We start from the raw sequence: 15,217 nt of genomic DNA, 5'->3' as shown, positions 1-15,217 counted from the left end.
CTCTTGTTGCAAGAGGAGAACCACCTGAAGCTGAAAATCAGCATGGCAAAGGAGCTGATGGTGGATTTTTTGTGTACCAGGGAGCCCCTGAGATTTGTCACAATCCAGGAAAAGAATAAGGAAGTGATGAAGTTATACCTTCACCTGGAACATCATCTAAACAGCAGAATAGTTATGTACTTATGCAAGTCGCTCTGGGTAAGGGTGTCTGCCAAATGCCATAGATGTAAATGGACTGGACAGACAATACAGCTGCATTATGCAAGAAACGCCAGCAGGCATTTGCTTCAATGTAAGCAATATTTTGCTAGAGATCTTCTTCAGGTCTGTTGCTGCTAATGTGCTCTTCTCCTCTGTGCTTTGCTGGGGGAGCAACAGCACTTTAGGCGATTCCAAATGCCTGAACAAATTAATCAAGAAGGCCAGCTCCACAACCAGTTTCAAACAGCACTCATTTAGAAGCGGAGGCATAGAAGAGATTATTGGTAAAACTACTTAACGCCACTTAACACCTACGCCTCTGCCTCCAGCTACTCTTTGCATCTTGACTGCTGTGTCCCCAGTCACAGTAATGACAATGAGCATAGTGACAACACTACATTCACATTTGTGCATAAAATATATGCTATATATATGTATGTTACTGTCCTTTCTTCTGACCCTGTGTGGCTTGTTTGTAAAGTACTGTTCCCTACTTTAATCTGATTTTAGTGTCCATTACATCAGCCATATTTCTTACACTAATGCACTTTTCAATAATCTGTTATATTTTTGTTAAAACATGGTCCATTCCCAACTTTTCACCATCAGTTTAACTGAAATCGATTTGAATGTGATTAGATTTACAACTGCAACTTACAAACTGCTTAACTATAGTGTGCATCTATGGTGCTATTAAGGAATAAAATTCGCATTTTTCCTTCTGAATAACATACTGGCTTTTACATGAATATATGCATGTTAAAACAGGGGCTGTATAAGATTTTCTTTGGTCATGACAGCAAACAGAGTCATGCATCAAAAAAATTAAATATAACACTGAATTTGTTTGACTGCCTGACCTTCTTAAATGCTGTTTAGAATACATATGCTTTTCAATTCTATTGTCAGTAAAAATCATTCATAATTATACATTTGAGTATGTACGTAATGTATGACTAATTAACAATGATAATTGCTGTAACTTACAGAATGGACATATTTACTGAGTGCAGCATGGTGACCTCAGATCTCTAGGTGTGGGATTTAACGCTCTGTCCGTGTGGATGAACACTGTGGCTGCAGTAAAGGTGCTGCAGTGAAGCCCGACCTGATTTCATTGGCGATCTCTTCTTCTTCATATTTATTCTTTTTCTTCATACAGACGAGAGTGACCACCACCAAGAAGGAGCACATCAGGACAGCTAGAATACTCGTAGCGATGGTACCAGCAATAAGGCCGACATTCTCCGACTGAGCTGCAGAAAAGCATAAGGAGAATGACCTAGTAAAATAGCAGCCAAAGAAGAAGAGTTATCTGCTCAAATGGACCCATTAGAATACACACAAGATTCCTCAAATAAACTGACCTAAAATTTTTAAGAACTTAATATTTAAGATACCGCAGATAGCTTTGCATAATAAGAATCCAGCATTAGTAATGAAAGATCTTTATATTGATAAAGCGTGACCAAGGTAAGAGTTGGTTTTTCTACATGGAGACCTTTGCTAGGTTTTCTTTCAACCTCATAATAATTCCACTCAAAATATTAACTCATGGATTATTTATACTGAAGAACAAACATCCATTTTTATTATTTTATGAAGCCTTAGTTATTCCTGTTTATTTAATTTAATAATTGAATACAAGTTCTTAATGTAGCTTATCGTCTATACAGGGGGACACGTGGTAATTCGCTAAATGATAGGACCCTAGAACGCATGTTGTTCTTCACTTACAGGCCACCTGCAAATTCAGCAGACATGTGCTCTTCCCAATGGCGTTGGAGGCAGTGCACTGGTACAGACCCGAGGTGCTTGTGCTGATGTTCCGCATGGAAACTGTTCCATGTATCTGGTCTAAGAAAAACACAAGCTGTTCTGATTAAAAGTGTAACCAGAACTACTACATAACAATATTAATCACTTTTGTAATTTGTGGGATTTAAATGTATTAAGGGTCATTCTACTGAAACATACAACCAAATGCATATCGATATTCTAAGAGTTACAAAGGTTGTATTATTATTAGTAATATGAATACCATGCCCATAACAATCTATGAACATATTCATAATACATCATAATGCATTCATAAAACATTAATATATGGCTGTAAATATTTATTAAAGGCATAACACATTATACGAATGTTTATTATTCATTATGAATGCTTTATGAAGCTCATCTATAATGCACAATAGATACCTTCATAATGCAGTACAAAGCATAGCATCCTTAGTTCTTATACTGATCATTATAAGACCTTATACCTTATGAAGGTATCTATAGTGCGAGAGCTTCATTGGAGCATATGAAGTATTATAATCAACATTATAATAACTTATGACTGTCAATGTTACCAGTACTTCTTTCAGTGTTATTCTCAATATTCTATCTTTCATTAAACATTTATAAAAAATACCATTCTGAGTATGACATATAATTGTGTGAACCAATTATCCTATTACTATTACTGTTACTATATTTTTTCAATTTAGACAAAAAAGTCAGTCTTATTGTTTCAAGTTGGCTACAAACAAGAAGAAACACAGGACAACTGTAAGAAATGTGCTGTTTTATCTGAAGAAGGCATACGCTATTGCTTAAGGCCATTTGATAAAGCATTCTTTATTATGATAACTAGGCTCCAGATATGGGATCAGAGTAATGAGAATTTCTGCCGACGTGAAAATTTCAAAGAAGTTACCAGCAAACGTGCAATAAAAGGATGACGTACCTTGCATGGCAGAGCTGGGCAGCTTGGACACAGACTCCAGCTTCTCCCACGCGTATGTGGGTGTGGGGATCCCTTCTTCTGAGCCACACATTAGCACAATGTCACTCCCCACGTCTAGGCTGCCTTGGATGCGGCAATGGGGAATGGAGGGCGGCACTGGGCACGGTGAAAAAGGTGGTTAGCTTTGTGCTGTCGTTTCCTGTACATCTGTGCTATCACAAATCAGAATTGCTGGAAACACAAGCCTGTTTTTAATTTCTATGCGACATGCCCACTGCATTGCTTTTAGTGCCTGGTACTAAACTGTTGCATGCTTCTTTGTACAGTGCTCACAGAAAGTCATGCATAATTTTCTTCATTCAATAAAAAGATGCAAATTTGTTGGTTTTATAACAAAAATCGCTCACACTGACAGGACATGAATAATGTAGTAGTACATGCATGCTTAATGCATTAATTAATCAGTAACCAAATGTTAGTTGCGTACTGATTCCACGCTTGTTCATCATTAATCAATCATGACAGTTCATCTATTCCATTCAGGCACTATGTTAGTTAACAGTGAACGAAATAGTTAATAATGGTAACACTTGAGGGGGCAAAATAACAACTCATTTACTATTCAAGAACAAATTATGAATTAATATAGGTTTCCCCATGAAATACATGAACTGTCATGATTGATTTTATATTCATTTTGAGTAGTGATAAATTGAAACTCAAATTACAGATCTAAAAGAGCTGTTATGATGTTCATTGGCAAGCAGCTTCATTGAGTGTTTTTTTGTTAGTAAAATAACATAAAACACCAAACATTTGTGCTTAGTATCCCTTTGGGAGCCAATGACTACAATTACAATTAATAGCAAAATTGCAAGAACAGTCAAAAAACTTAAGACACTTAATAAAAAGATAATGTGTGTGTCGAAGACATGTCCAGATATGTTAAACATCGCTTGTCAATGGACTTTTGTTACGAAACCAATAAATGTGCAACATTATTACAGAATTAAGCAAACATCCCAAGTCTTTCTGTGAGCACAGTACGTGAACACAAGTTACAAATGAATAACGATTCTCAGTTAACTACTAGTAAAATGCTGTTTGTAACAACAAAGCATTTAGGGTTTGGACAAGGCTGGAAGAAAAGATTATAGATGATAGTAAAATAGATGATATTATGACAAGACATTACTATAAAAGCTTCACAATAGAAAGCCTCCAGAATATCACCATATCAGTGACACTTACCCAGGACAGTGAGCCCAATCACCCCAATGTTGCGAGCTCCTCTGTCAGGGAGGTTGTTGACCAGGCACTGGTATGTCCCTGTGTCAGAGAGCTGTGTGTTGTTGATGAAGATAGAGGCACTTGTGCTAGGCATGATGGCAGCAAAACCCACACGACCACTTAACTGGTTGGCTAAACTGAATACCTGTCCACCCTGGTAGATGATAACCTGCAAAAAGAGAAAGATTATTTATAATCCACAAATTTATCCACTATCCCATCTAAGGTGCTTTATGCTGTCTGGGATAAGACCTAGTTCCCCTAGACCCTGTACTAGACAAGCATTTGAAAGATAGATTGATGATTGATGATCTATTCATTTTCATTAATTATATGTAATAAACCATTAATATTATCCCTTGATCAATCAACAACATTTGTTCCTTAAAATCAAAACAGTACTCCCAGTATGTTTTATGTGAAAAATTACTACCACTTCCAGGCAAACAAAGGTTCACACTCAACCATTAGGTATGTTAACCTGATTCAAGACTTTAAAAGTTTTCATTCTTGGGGTTCGGGTCACTATTGAATCACAATTATCAGATATCCAAGTAATTGGTTTGGAATAAATGAAAATTTGGATAAAATCATAAACCGAGGACTACAAGTTTTGTTTTTGTGTATTTTGTGGAATGATAAAATAAGTAATGTATGCACTCTATGACAAAAATAGCATATATAAAAGCCAGATTATAAGATTATGATCAAAATGTTGCTGTTCTGTGTGCATTCTCCCACAATTGTGTATATTTTCTCCAGATACTCTGATTTCCACCCATTATCCAAAATATAATATAACTATAACAATATAACTATTACTACTAAGCAGTACCGGACCTAGTCGATGTGGCTCCCTGGACGAGCATCACCCACGGCGCCTCCTGTCCAAGGCAAAGTTAGCTGGCAAGTCTGTGCCCCCTCGAAAGTTGGCACCCTAGGCGGTCGCCTATGTCGCCTATAAGACTGTCCTGCCCTGCTACTCAGCATCTATACCCTTCCTAGTGCAGATATCCTGATGAATTTTGTATAATAATTTAATTCTGCTAGAACTACGCAGAAGCACAAATTCATAATGCCACCAGGATGCATCAAAAAAGTGATCAAGGCAGTCGAAAGCTTGTCTCTGTTCCTCATAAAGTTAAATTTGGATGTGTGTGTGTTTGTGTTTGTGTGTGCACCCATGTGCAGAAACAGAGTGAATGTCTACCATTTTTTGGCTCCCCACAAGGATCTGTGAATGCAGTCAAAAAAGTAAAAATGCCAAAAGTCTCATATTTTGTTTGGTTACTTATGGTTAAGGTTAGGGCTGGGTAGGGGGTAAGGTCATCATGTTGTGATTCGCGTTTTCCCCATATAAATGAATGGAGAGTCCCCACAAAGATATAATCACAAACCTGTGTGTGTGTGTGTGTGTGTGTGCATTGTACTTTATGTCCTGTAAAGTTTAAACTGGATCCATTGAGTACATTGTGGAGGTCTCGCAAGGAGGGCATGGTTGAGTGAGACCATAGATTACCTGCTCTGGCTGGTTGGCATTGGACAGTGGTATAACCATCCAGATGATGTTGAGGTTTGTTAGGGCTGCACTAGTTGTGAAGGTGCAGGACAAAGTGGCTGTTTGTCCCCTTGCCACGCGGACATTCGCCTGACTTACTGTCACCTCCAGTGGTTTTACACCTGTGACACAGGAGAACACAACCGTGATATTAGAATATTACAAAATTCTGACCTAATATCAAAAAGCAATTCTTGCAAAACACAATGACACTGTTCTGTGGCACTAGAACATGTTATGCTACATATACATTCTATTGATCAAATAATCATTTTATTCCCTAAATTTATAAACCTTTATATAAAGATGATTTTAAATATTCCTAATACAATACAGCTTCCATGTTTCTCTCAGTGGTAGAACAGGCAGTAACTACAATATCCTGTAACATTTTACAGACTGAAGTGCATTTCAATTTAAAAAGAATGACAAATAATATGATATAACCAGTGACCTATTTTAGAGCTACACAAGGAACCTTAATGAAAACCATTGCATGTAATACTAAATTAACTACGACCCAACATGGAGCAGAGTTTAGCCAAAAGATGGAGGGTTTCATACGTTAGGGTCCAAACTGTGCATTACAGCTAGTACACTTCTTATCTAACACTTCAGTTTGGGGTGATGGTGTGCTCTAAACTGATTGTTTTGCTGCTTTACTTTTCCAGTTTCCTAATGATCAGCTTCACTGTGTTGCCCTTTTCTAACCTAATATTAGCAAATCGTTGTATGATCTGGACACATTACAATTTTGATAGACAAATATAAGTTTTGATTTGTTTTGCGTAAAACGACAACAAACAGACCCCAGGGAGAAACTCAGGTGGTCTAGATTTGGCGGATGGTCTCTGACAAACCAGAAGTAATTTAACGAACATCATCGCCGTGAGCACAGGCCAAAAAAATCTCTTTTGAGCAAAGTATGAATTATAGCCATTGTAAAAATATCACGTTTATGCCTTTGTTAACTGATAAACATTTTACATGAGGGGCCACAAATAACTTAGTTACTACTCAAGTACAAATCATGAACTAATATAATTTCTGCATGAAATGCATGAACCGGCAATGTTGCAAAATGAATTTTATTGGTTTATTTATGGACATGTAAATTTAAGAAAATTCTATGTAACCTTTCCCCTTGACAGGCATCTCCTTCATTGTTACATGAGGTCTCTCACCTAGTTTTAATGACTATTTGCACGACTCAGAAATTGCAAGCTAATTCCAAATGAAGGACGAGGGACAGTGCGCAATGGCTTACTTCATCTAGAATCACTAGGTAGCTCTGAGAAAAATAGAGTAACTACTATTTTATTTGACTATTTTAATCAAATTCATTCATCTTTTCACTCCACAACCCCCCTTACAAACTAAATAAAGATTCCATCTCACAAGTGACAGGTGAGTTTACTGTGAAAGGAATGAAGCAGGTCATTGCATGTCTGTTGACAATTCACAGGAAATATATGATTTATTCTGATGGGGCTCTTTCAAGGGAGTTGCCTGGCCAAGAAAACATCCCGCTCACCTTCTCTGTGTCCTGTTGCCTGTCCTAATCTGCAGCACAGAGAAGACTGAGATAAAGCTTCGTACTAATGAATAAATAAATACTAATGAATAAATAAAGGCAATGCCTTTTTCCAAATAAAGTCGCAAGAATGGAGCTTTCCACCTTTTTAAAATATGATTTAATAATGGGATTTCAATGACGTGAATGAATTACTGCCATTTGAAAACATTCAGGGTAAATGCAAAGGATAGACATTTTTCACAGCATTGTGTGACAATGGGAACAGAAAGTACAGTTGAAAATCGGGAGGATTAGCTTATGTGTTGCCATCGTTATGCCTTAGACTTGCCTCCAATTAATCCTATTACATTCATGTTATGCTGTTACTGTCTTAGTGTCAGCAAAAATATGACATTCATATTGGAAACAGGAGGAGGTTTTTAAACTCCTCCACAAATCTAGATCTATAAATACCATCCAACCACCACAGAGCCCTCCACCATATCTTCTACCATTTCTGCACTGAACAAAGTTTAATATCATATTTATGGCTAAATTCGTGTGAAAGCATTATTCCAGTGTATCAAAAGAAATCATTAGAGAAGTCAGGAAATATAGCAAATTCCAATGTCTATGTTTGGGATAGGTATCACATATCAGTGGCAATTAACTCATTCTCATATGACATCATGAGTTGTATTCTTATATTATCAATGATGTCAGTTTCACATGTATTATAAATGACAGGAGATAATAGACACCCTTGTAGTGCATCTTTTAAATGAAGAATATATTTCTTTGGTATCTTTGCAGCAGTAGCATCACCATATAAAGGAGATATATGGTCAGCGAGATTCACTCAAGGTTTCAGTTTTGTTGTTTTCATTAGGTTTGAATGTTCTGGGTTTTCGGGGATGATTTTAGTTTGCTAGTTCTTCATTTACAAGTTTCTGTGTAGATTTCTGGTGTAATTGCTCCGGTTTTGTGATTATTGCATGTCCTGATTCTGCAGAGTGTTTCACTTCCTTAACCAATCACAGTCTTTATCGCATGACATCACTATATTAATTAAAAGCAGTGTTTTCTGTTACGTGGCACGGCATATAGATTTGTAAAGTACCTGTTTTATTGTGTATGCCTTTTGTTAAGGGACATGTCATGGATAAACATAGACAAAACACAGGAATGTGCTTACCTGTAAAGGCTGTATGGAACAATGTAAGGGTGTGTCTTTATTTCATGGTGATAATAGTAATAATAATAACAGAAAAATAATAATAATAACAAAGCTCGAACCAACAACCTTCTGATCACAAGTACAGGGGCTTAGTCCACTGAGCCACACACTGCTGCTAACTGAAGCCTTCAGTTTGAAAATGAGAAAAAAAACCAGCCCAATGAGGTGATGTCATACGATGAAGAATGTGATTGGTTAAAGAACTAAAAACACAAGCCCCTCCCCTGTTGCCCCAGGTATTAAACTCTGCAAAATCAGGATGTAATTTTGATTCTGCCTGCCAGGATCCTTTTCCCAGGTTCACAGTTTTAGTCCGTTAGCCACTGTCTAGTTTCCAGTTTGAAGGTTTGTTTAGCGCCTGGTTTAAGTTTTGGTACTGCTGCCCTATTTACTGGTTGATGTCCCTGTTCTCTCCAGTGTGAGAGAGAGAGAGAGAAAGCCTTTATTGTCATTATACTGGAGCATGGATACTACTTGTACAACGAAATTGCAGTGGCTACTTCTAAAGTGCAGACATATACAGACATTGCGTTTGCAATACAAACGGCATTCTGCAATAGACAGTAGTACAACAGACAAAGTAAGAAGATGCAATAATACATAGTGTTAAGTATTGTATTATACTATATTAGTATATAGTATACTATAGTATAGTATTATAAAAAATGTTATATGTGTGTATTCAGTGCAGTGATGGCTTGTGGGAAAAAACTGTCTCTGAGCCTATTGGTCCTGGTCCTAATGGCCCTGTAGCACCAGCCAGAGGGTAACAGGTGAAACAGGTGATAAGCAGGGTGAGTGCTGTCTCTGATGATTCCCTCAGCTCTGCTGAGGCAGTGAGATGAGTAAATGTCCTTTAGTGAGGGGAGGGGGCAGCCGATGATTTTCTGCAGCGTCTTGACCACACTCTGCAGTCTCTTCCGGTCTGCCTTAGTGCAGTGGGAAAACCGTACTGTGATACAGTATGTTAGTATGCTCTCAATGGTGGAGCGGTGGAAGTGCTCAGCATTTCAGTCTCTTTTTTGTGCAGCTCATCTTGGAGCCATCAGCCCCAAGTGGCTACGGTTTCCAGTTTCCAGTATTTTCAGAGGTTGTGGCTGGACGTCTAGTTTGGACAGTTAAGGATGTCAATAAAACACATTTCAGCTACATGTTGTGATAAAATGTGTTTATCCAAGGTGATTTTTTTTTGTGGACTCACAAACAATCTATTAATGAATAACACAAAATAGGAAACAGGTAAATGTCATTTGTGTTGCTTGCCAAGCAACACCGATCGTCCAATACAGTGATTCACTGCAAGGTTGGACAGGAACAGTGCTGATACTGCGGCAGTGGGGAGTGCTGAGAGTCAAAAGAGAAATAAAACGAACCAGCATATTTTACTAAATGTATTTTTGTGCCATGCAACAATACATTTTTAAAAAGTGAAATGAAAAGTGCTTTAGAAGCTATAATATATTCATTTTAGAAGCCACATTTACCCTGTTTCCCATTCTTAATACACTCGGTCACCTTTAACAGACTGATCTGATTTAATGCTTATTTATACTCACTGAAGTCTTATTAGACACAGTTATCTATCACAGTTATACTGAGCATGTCAATCTGGAGCTTAAGTAAAACATAAGACTTGAATGGGATGCCAGTGCATTACAATGTGCTCACACAGTCACACACACACACACACAGTCTCTCTCTCTATTACACACACACACACACACACACACACACACACACACACACACAATCACAAATGGTGTGCCATGGGATTACAGCAGAAAACTGGAGACCGGGTCAGACGTAGGGAAAAAAAAAAGACCAAAGTAGGTTATGAGGATTTGTGAATTTCAGTAATGGCACCTTTCTCCTTATGGTCTGGTAGTGGATGTAGGATTCACCTCATCATCAGCTTCCAGCCCACTAATGGCATCTTACCCACATGATTATTATGAAGCTAAGCAGATTAAGTCTGTCCCATCTGGCCCGAGTGCTGACAGCATCAGCTGCTATCATGCACAAGGGACCGCGGTGGGGCATTCCTGATAATCCAGCATCATCTGCTTTTGCTGACTATTACGACTGTCCTGTGTTACATACTGTCAGTTTCTGAAAAGACGAGTTGTAATGAATTTATTTAAGAATATGTTAGTAGATGCATAAGAAAAGATGCTATTTCTGTTCTCCCTCCTGTTTCGCTGTTGTAAAGATGATGTGCATCATTTATATTTAATGTTGCACTTTCTCACTACTTGTTATGGGACGCATGTTACGGGACTTTGCTAGAGGTTTTGGAGGCGAGGAATCTAATTATCTAATTCTGTGACTTACTGTTGATGCAGAATTAAACTGTTAATACTAAATAATTTAGAGGCCCTGTGACCACCACAATGTTGACTTATCACGATATATATATACACACAAACAATAACAAAGAAATTAATTAAATGAAAAAAAATACAACTGCAGTAATAAAATAAAAATATTAAATAAAATTCTACCATTCTACACAGTTCTTTCGTATCTTCCCTGTTCCTCAATCTTCAATGCATCAAAAATGTGTACAAACCAGTTTTGATTTTTGATAGTGATATATTGTGTGCAAATGTATTATTTTAAAAAATTAAATTTATATTAGTGTATGGCTAATCACAAATCACTCCGATGTTGAAGGTGATTTGCACTTGCACACCTGTGTATAGGTGTGTGAATGGCGTGTGTGCACCGTGATGGATTAGGGTCCCACCCCTGCTTTGCACCCATAGCTTCTGGGACAGGCTCTGGACCCCCACTCACCCTGCATTGGACACGCAGGTATAGAAAATGGACGAATAGATAAGACTCCAAATAAAAAATTTGAAAAGCACTAACTGTAACTGGAACATCTTCAGATTAAAAAAAAAAGCCTTTATATGACTTTATATGACATATATGATACAAGGCTTGTCTCATTTGCATTAGAATACAGTGACTCCACAAGACAAAATGGGAATGACAAACTTTAAAGCTTCTTAAAATTAAAATAGCTTTTTTATGTGTGGCTTGGTGAACGAGGTCAGCAGTATTTTTATAACATGTACCATAATGTTCCATGAGCAGATTTATTTTCACACGTGAATAACAAAAGACTAACCAGACCCTATATGATTACTAAACAATGATATTGCTATATACCACATACCTTAAAATATCTGTTTGCCATTTTCACAAGCAAGAAGCTGCTGTGATCAGTGTCATATAGCTGACAACTAAAAAGAAAGTAAAGATTAGAAAGCGATCATGAGTCATGTGACTGATCACGTGATCCCTTATAGGGCAAAAACTGCAGATTATGCTTGTGACCTCCTTCCCCATTTCTCTGCTCTGAACAGTAGCTACATACAGAGCTGGACAGTAGGACATACATAGAACCTGATCCACAGATGGATAAAGAACACATTGTAGAATGTGACCCGACAAGGACAGCTTTAAGAGAAAACTGTGGATATCATTAAGATATTGGACGTGAATTCATTCTTGTGGCAATGTTGTAAAATCATTCCGTGATAACTGAGTTCATAGTAATATTCTTCCACAGTGAGTGTACCAAGATTCAATTTCATACATAAAATTTATTTTAAACTGACTTGAAGTGATTGTTAAATTATGGCAAAAGATACAACAGAAGCACATGTGAAAGAGCCAGAAAATGACTGGATTTGTTATTTTATTTTGTACACAAAAGCCCTTCTATACTCCAGACATTAAGAACATGTGGGTATGAAAGAATCCTGGACTCAACAGGGGCTTGGGCAGTAAACCCAAGTACAATAATTGAGATCACTTTAGTCTCCCAGGTGGTCCAACACTCATAGTTCCTTATAGCAGGATAGAAACCATACAGGCTCTGGCGTATCTCTGGGGCAGGACCTTTGGGGGTCAGTTTATTATAATTTGAACAGGAACCAGTACCTTCAGACTTAAGATGGCTCACTGTACCCCAAGGCAAACACCCCAATTTTTGTTCCAGTTAAACCCCAGGCTTGTAAATCGATCACAGAACAAGACTCATAATATTAGCATGGATGCCCAGGAAAATTACATAGTATATTTTGTACAAACGATGTATACAAGGTGCTCTTCAAAAATATTGTTATGAGGGAAAATTTTGTATTCATGACCAGCTTCAGAGAAACCATTTCACACAAAAAAACACCTTCTGTTGTAAAGCTGTCACAGTTTTCTCCCTGTTGTATAATTTTATTGCAGCAACATCAGCTGAGATTTAAGACAAGATGTTAAAAATGTTATATTAATATATCTGTCCCTACTGGGCAGAGCTGGAACTTAATTTACTTATGTTGTGCAGCACCAGTCAGGCGGAGTGGAATACAGTACCTGTCCTGTATGTCTGCATGCTATACAGCAGGGATGGCCAATCATATCCACAAAGGGCCAGTGTGGAAGCAGGTTTCAGGGGTAACCTTTAGGTCAGCCGTTCAAACCCAGGTGTGAGGACTCTTCATCTAATCAATCCTCTAATTAGTACTCTAATTAGGGAGTTGCAGTGAAATCCCGCACACGCAGCGGCCCTTTCTGGATAAGATTGCCCTCCCCTGCTATACTGCATGCATAGACTATAGCCTAAGGTTGAAATTTCAGGCCCATCAAGTAAAAATTCAGACCATGATTTTGTTTCAACCAACCAGTTGAGTATAAAGAATCACAGACATAGGGTACTTAGCCGGTTGGTTGAAACAAAATCTTAGTCTAGAAATTTACGTTCTCGACTTGAAATTTTCATCATCTGGCTATAAGACGACCATTAACATACCCCTTCTTCTAAAACCTTATCTTGGACATGGATGCTAGGAGGTCTGTAAGTTATCTCAGGCAGCACAGAACTGCAGGGCCCAATCAAAAAACATGTCCCTGAACTGTGGGAGGAATCCCATTAAAATATGGGGAAGAACAAAGTCCATACTGTACTCACTGAGGTGGAATTTGAATCTCCAATCCTTGAGGTACCGTTCAAGGTCATAGACATGCAGTTAGGTGAACCAGTGCCTCTGAATCACCAATAGTCTGTGAGTGTGTGCGAGTCCTGTAAGCACTCATCCTGTTCACGGTGGCAGGAGGCCCGGAGCCTACCACGCCGGCTCCAGGTACCTCATGTAACCTTCTACTGGATAAGTCTGTGTTAAGTAGATGAGCATCATGTATTTTATCGATGCAAACTTTCTGAAAAGACACAAAACCGGATGAACATAAATACTATCCTCCAGGTGAAATTGAGATGGTTAGCACAGAATGCCAACAAATCAATTTTAGTAATCATGAATGGCTTATCGTGTAGGATTCTAGAGGGCCTGGAACCTCTCTCACGCACCATAATGCACCAGGCAGGAATACATTCCATACGGCATGCCAGTCCATCACCGGTCACACACACATATGCTCACATATTACAGGCAGTTCGGTAGCCAGTTAACGTAACTGTGTGTCTTTCAACAGTGGAAGCAAACTGGAATACAATAAGGAAACACGGGGAGAGCATGAACACTCCACACTCAGCAATGGTAGGCGGTGAACCCAGAACCCTGGAGGCATGAGAGAACAGTGCTACCTACCTTCTCGTCCCAGAGGCTAAATGATCAAAAAGAACTGAGTACATAGTAATATTCTCCCACAGCGAGTGTACTTAGATTCAGTTTCATATACCAGAAAAACATTTCTTGGTAGGTTGCATGGTAGATGGAGAACAACAGGTAGTGATTGTATGTAGTGCTACAATCAACCTTTTGTTATATTAACGCCTGTCGAGATAAAACCATTCACAGCACAACCCCAGTGGATTCACAGCACAAGTGGATTCACAGCACAGCCCAAGTGGATTCACAGCACAGCCCAAGTGGATTCACAGCATAGCCCCAGTGGATTCACAGCACAGCCCCAGTGGATTCACAGCATAGCCCCAGTGGATTCACAGCACAGCCCCAGTGGATTCACAGCACAGTGGATTCACAGCACAGCCCCAGTGGATTCACAGCACAGCCCCAGTGGATTCACAGCACAGCCCCAGTGGATTCACAGCACAGCCCCAGTGGATTCACAGCACAGTGGATTCACAGCACAGCCCAAGTGGATTCACAGCATAGCCCCAGTGGATTCACAGCACAGCCCCAGTGGATTCACAGCACAGCCCCAGTGGATTCACAGCACAGCCCCAGTGGATTCACAGCACAGTCCAAGTGGATTTCAAATATTCTGCTATTACTGACATCAGTATTGGTTAAATATTTTACCTACCGAAAAAAAATAAACCAGAGCTCCCTCAACAGGTACAGAGTTTTAGGAACATGCTTCAGTCTTAGTGGTATTTAACCATCTGGCCTTACTAATCTCTAACAGATTATTTAGTTTCATTATAAGGCCAGCTGAAGCCATTAACTGAGGAACCTGTGGGATGGCCATCAATCACGAAGGAAAAATATAAATGACTCACACCCCAGGCCTGTATCACAAAGCAGGATTTCTTGCTTAGCCAGATAACTTGTTGGGTTTAAGGGAACCTGGGCTAAATGTACGTGAATGAAGAGAAAGTCCATTTTAAGCTGGGATACCTTAGATCCAACAACTTATCAAGCTAACGAACAAGTCTCACTCTGTGATACAGGTCCCCAGTGTTGTATCACTTCC

General features: G+C 38.7%; 1 protein-coding gene across 3 annotated transcripts in view; it reads right to left on the bottom strand.

Annotated features, from left to right (window-relative positions):
- igsf11 (immunoglobulin superfamily member 11) overlaps nucleotides 1-15,217 on the bottom strand; it is a 36,801-nt gene that overhangs the window by 7,710 nt on the left and 13,874 nt on the right. For all 3 annotated transcript variants that reach the window (XM_072701327.1, XM_072701328.1, XM_072701329.1), the window contains exons 5-9: nucleotides 5,748-5,908; nucleotides 4,190-4,397; nucleotides 2,939-3,094; nucleotides 1,939-2,058; nucleotides 1,310-1,457 (exon numbers count right to left, since the gene is read on the bottom strand). In XM_072701327.1, coding sequence (XP_072557428.1) covers nucleotides 1,310-1,457; nucleotides 1,939-2,058; nucleotides 2,939-3,094; nucleotides 4,190-4,397; nucleotides 5,748-5,908 — 793 coding nt within the window. The remainder of the gene's footprint in view (nucleotides 1-1,309; nucleotides 1,458-1,938; nucleotides 2,059-2,938; nucleotides 3,095-4,189; nucleotides 4,398-5,747; nucleotides 5,909-15,217) is intronic.

This window comes from Paramormyrops kingsleyae, chromosome 17 (assembly GCF_048594095.1).
Source record: "Paramormyrops kingsleyae isolate MSU_618 chromosome 17, PKINGS_0.4, whole genome shotgun sequence".
Lineage (NCBI taxonomy): Eukaryota > Metazoa > Chordata > Actinopteri > Osteoglossiformes > Mormyridae > Paramormyrops > Paramormyrops kingsleyae.
The sequence above is the reverse complement of the archived record's forward strand: the minus strand, read 5'-3'. Positions and strand labels throughout refer to the sequence as shown.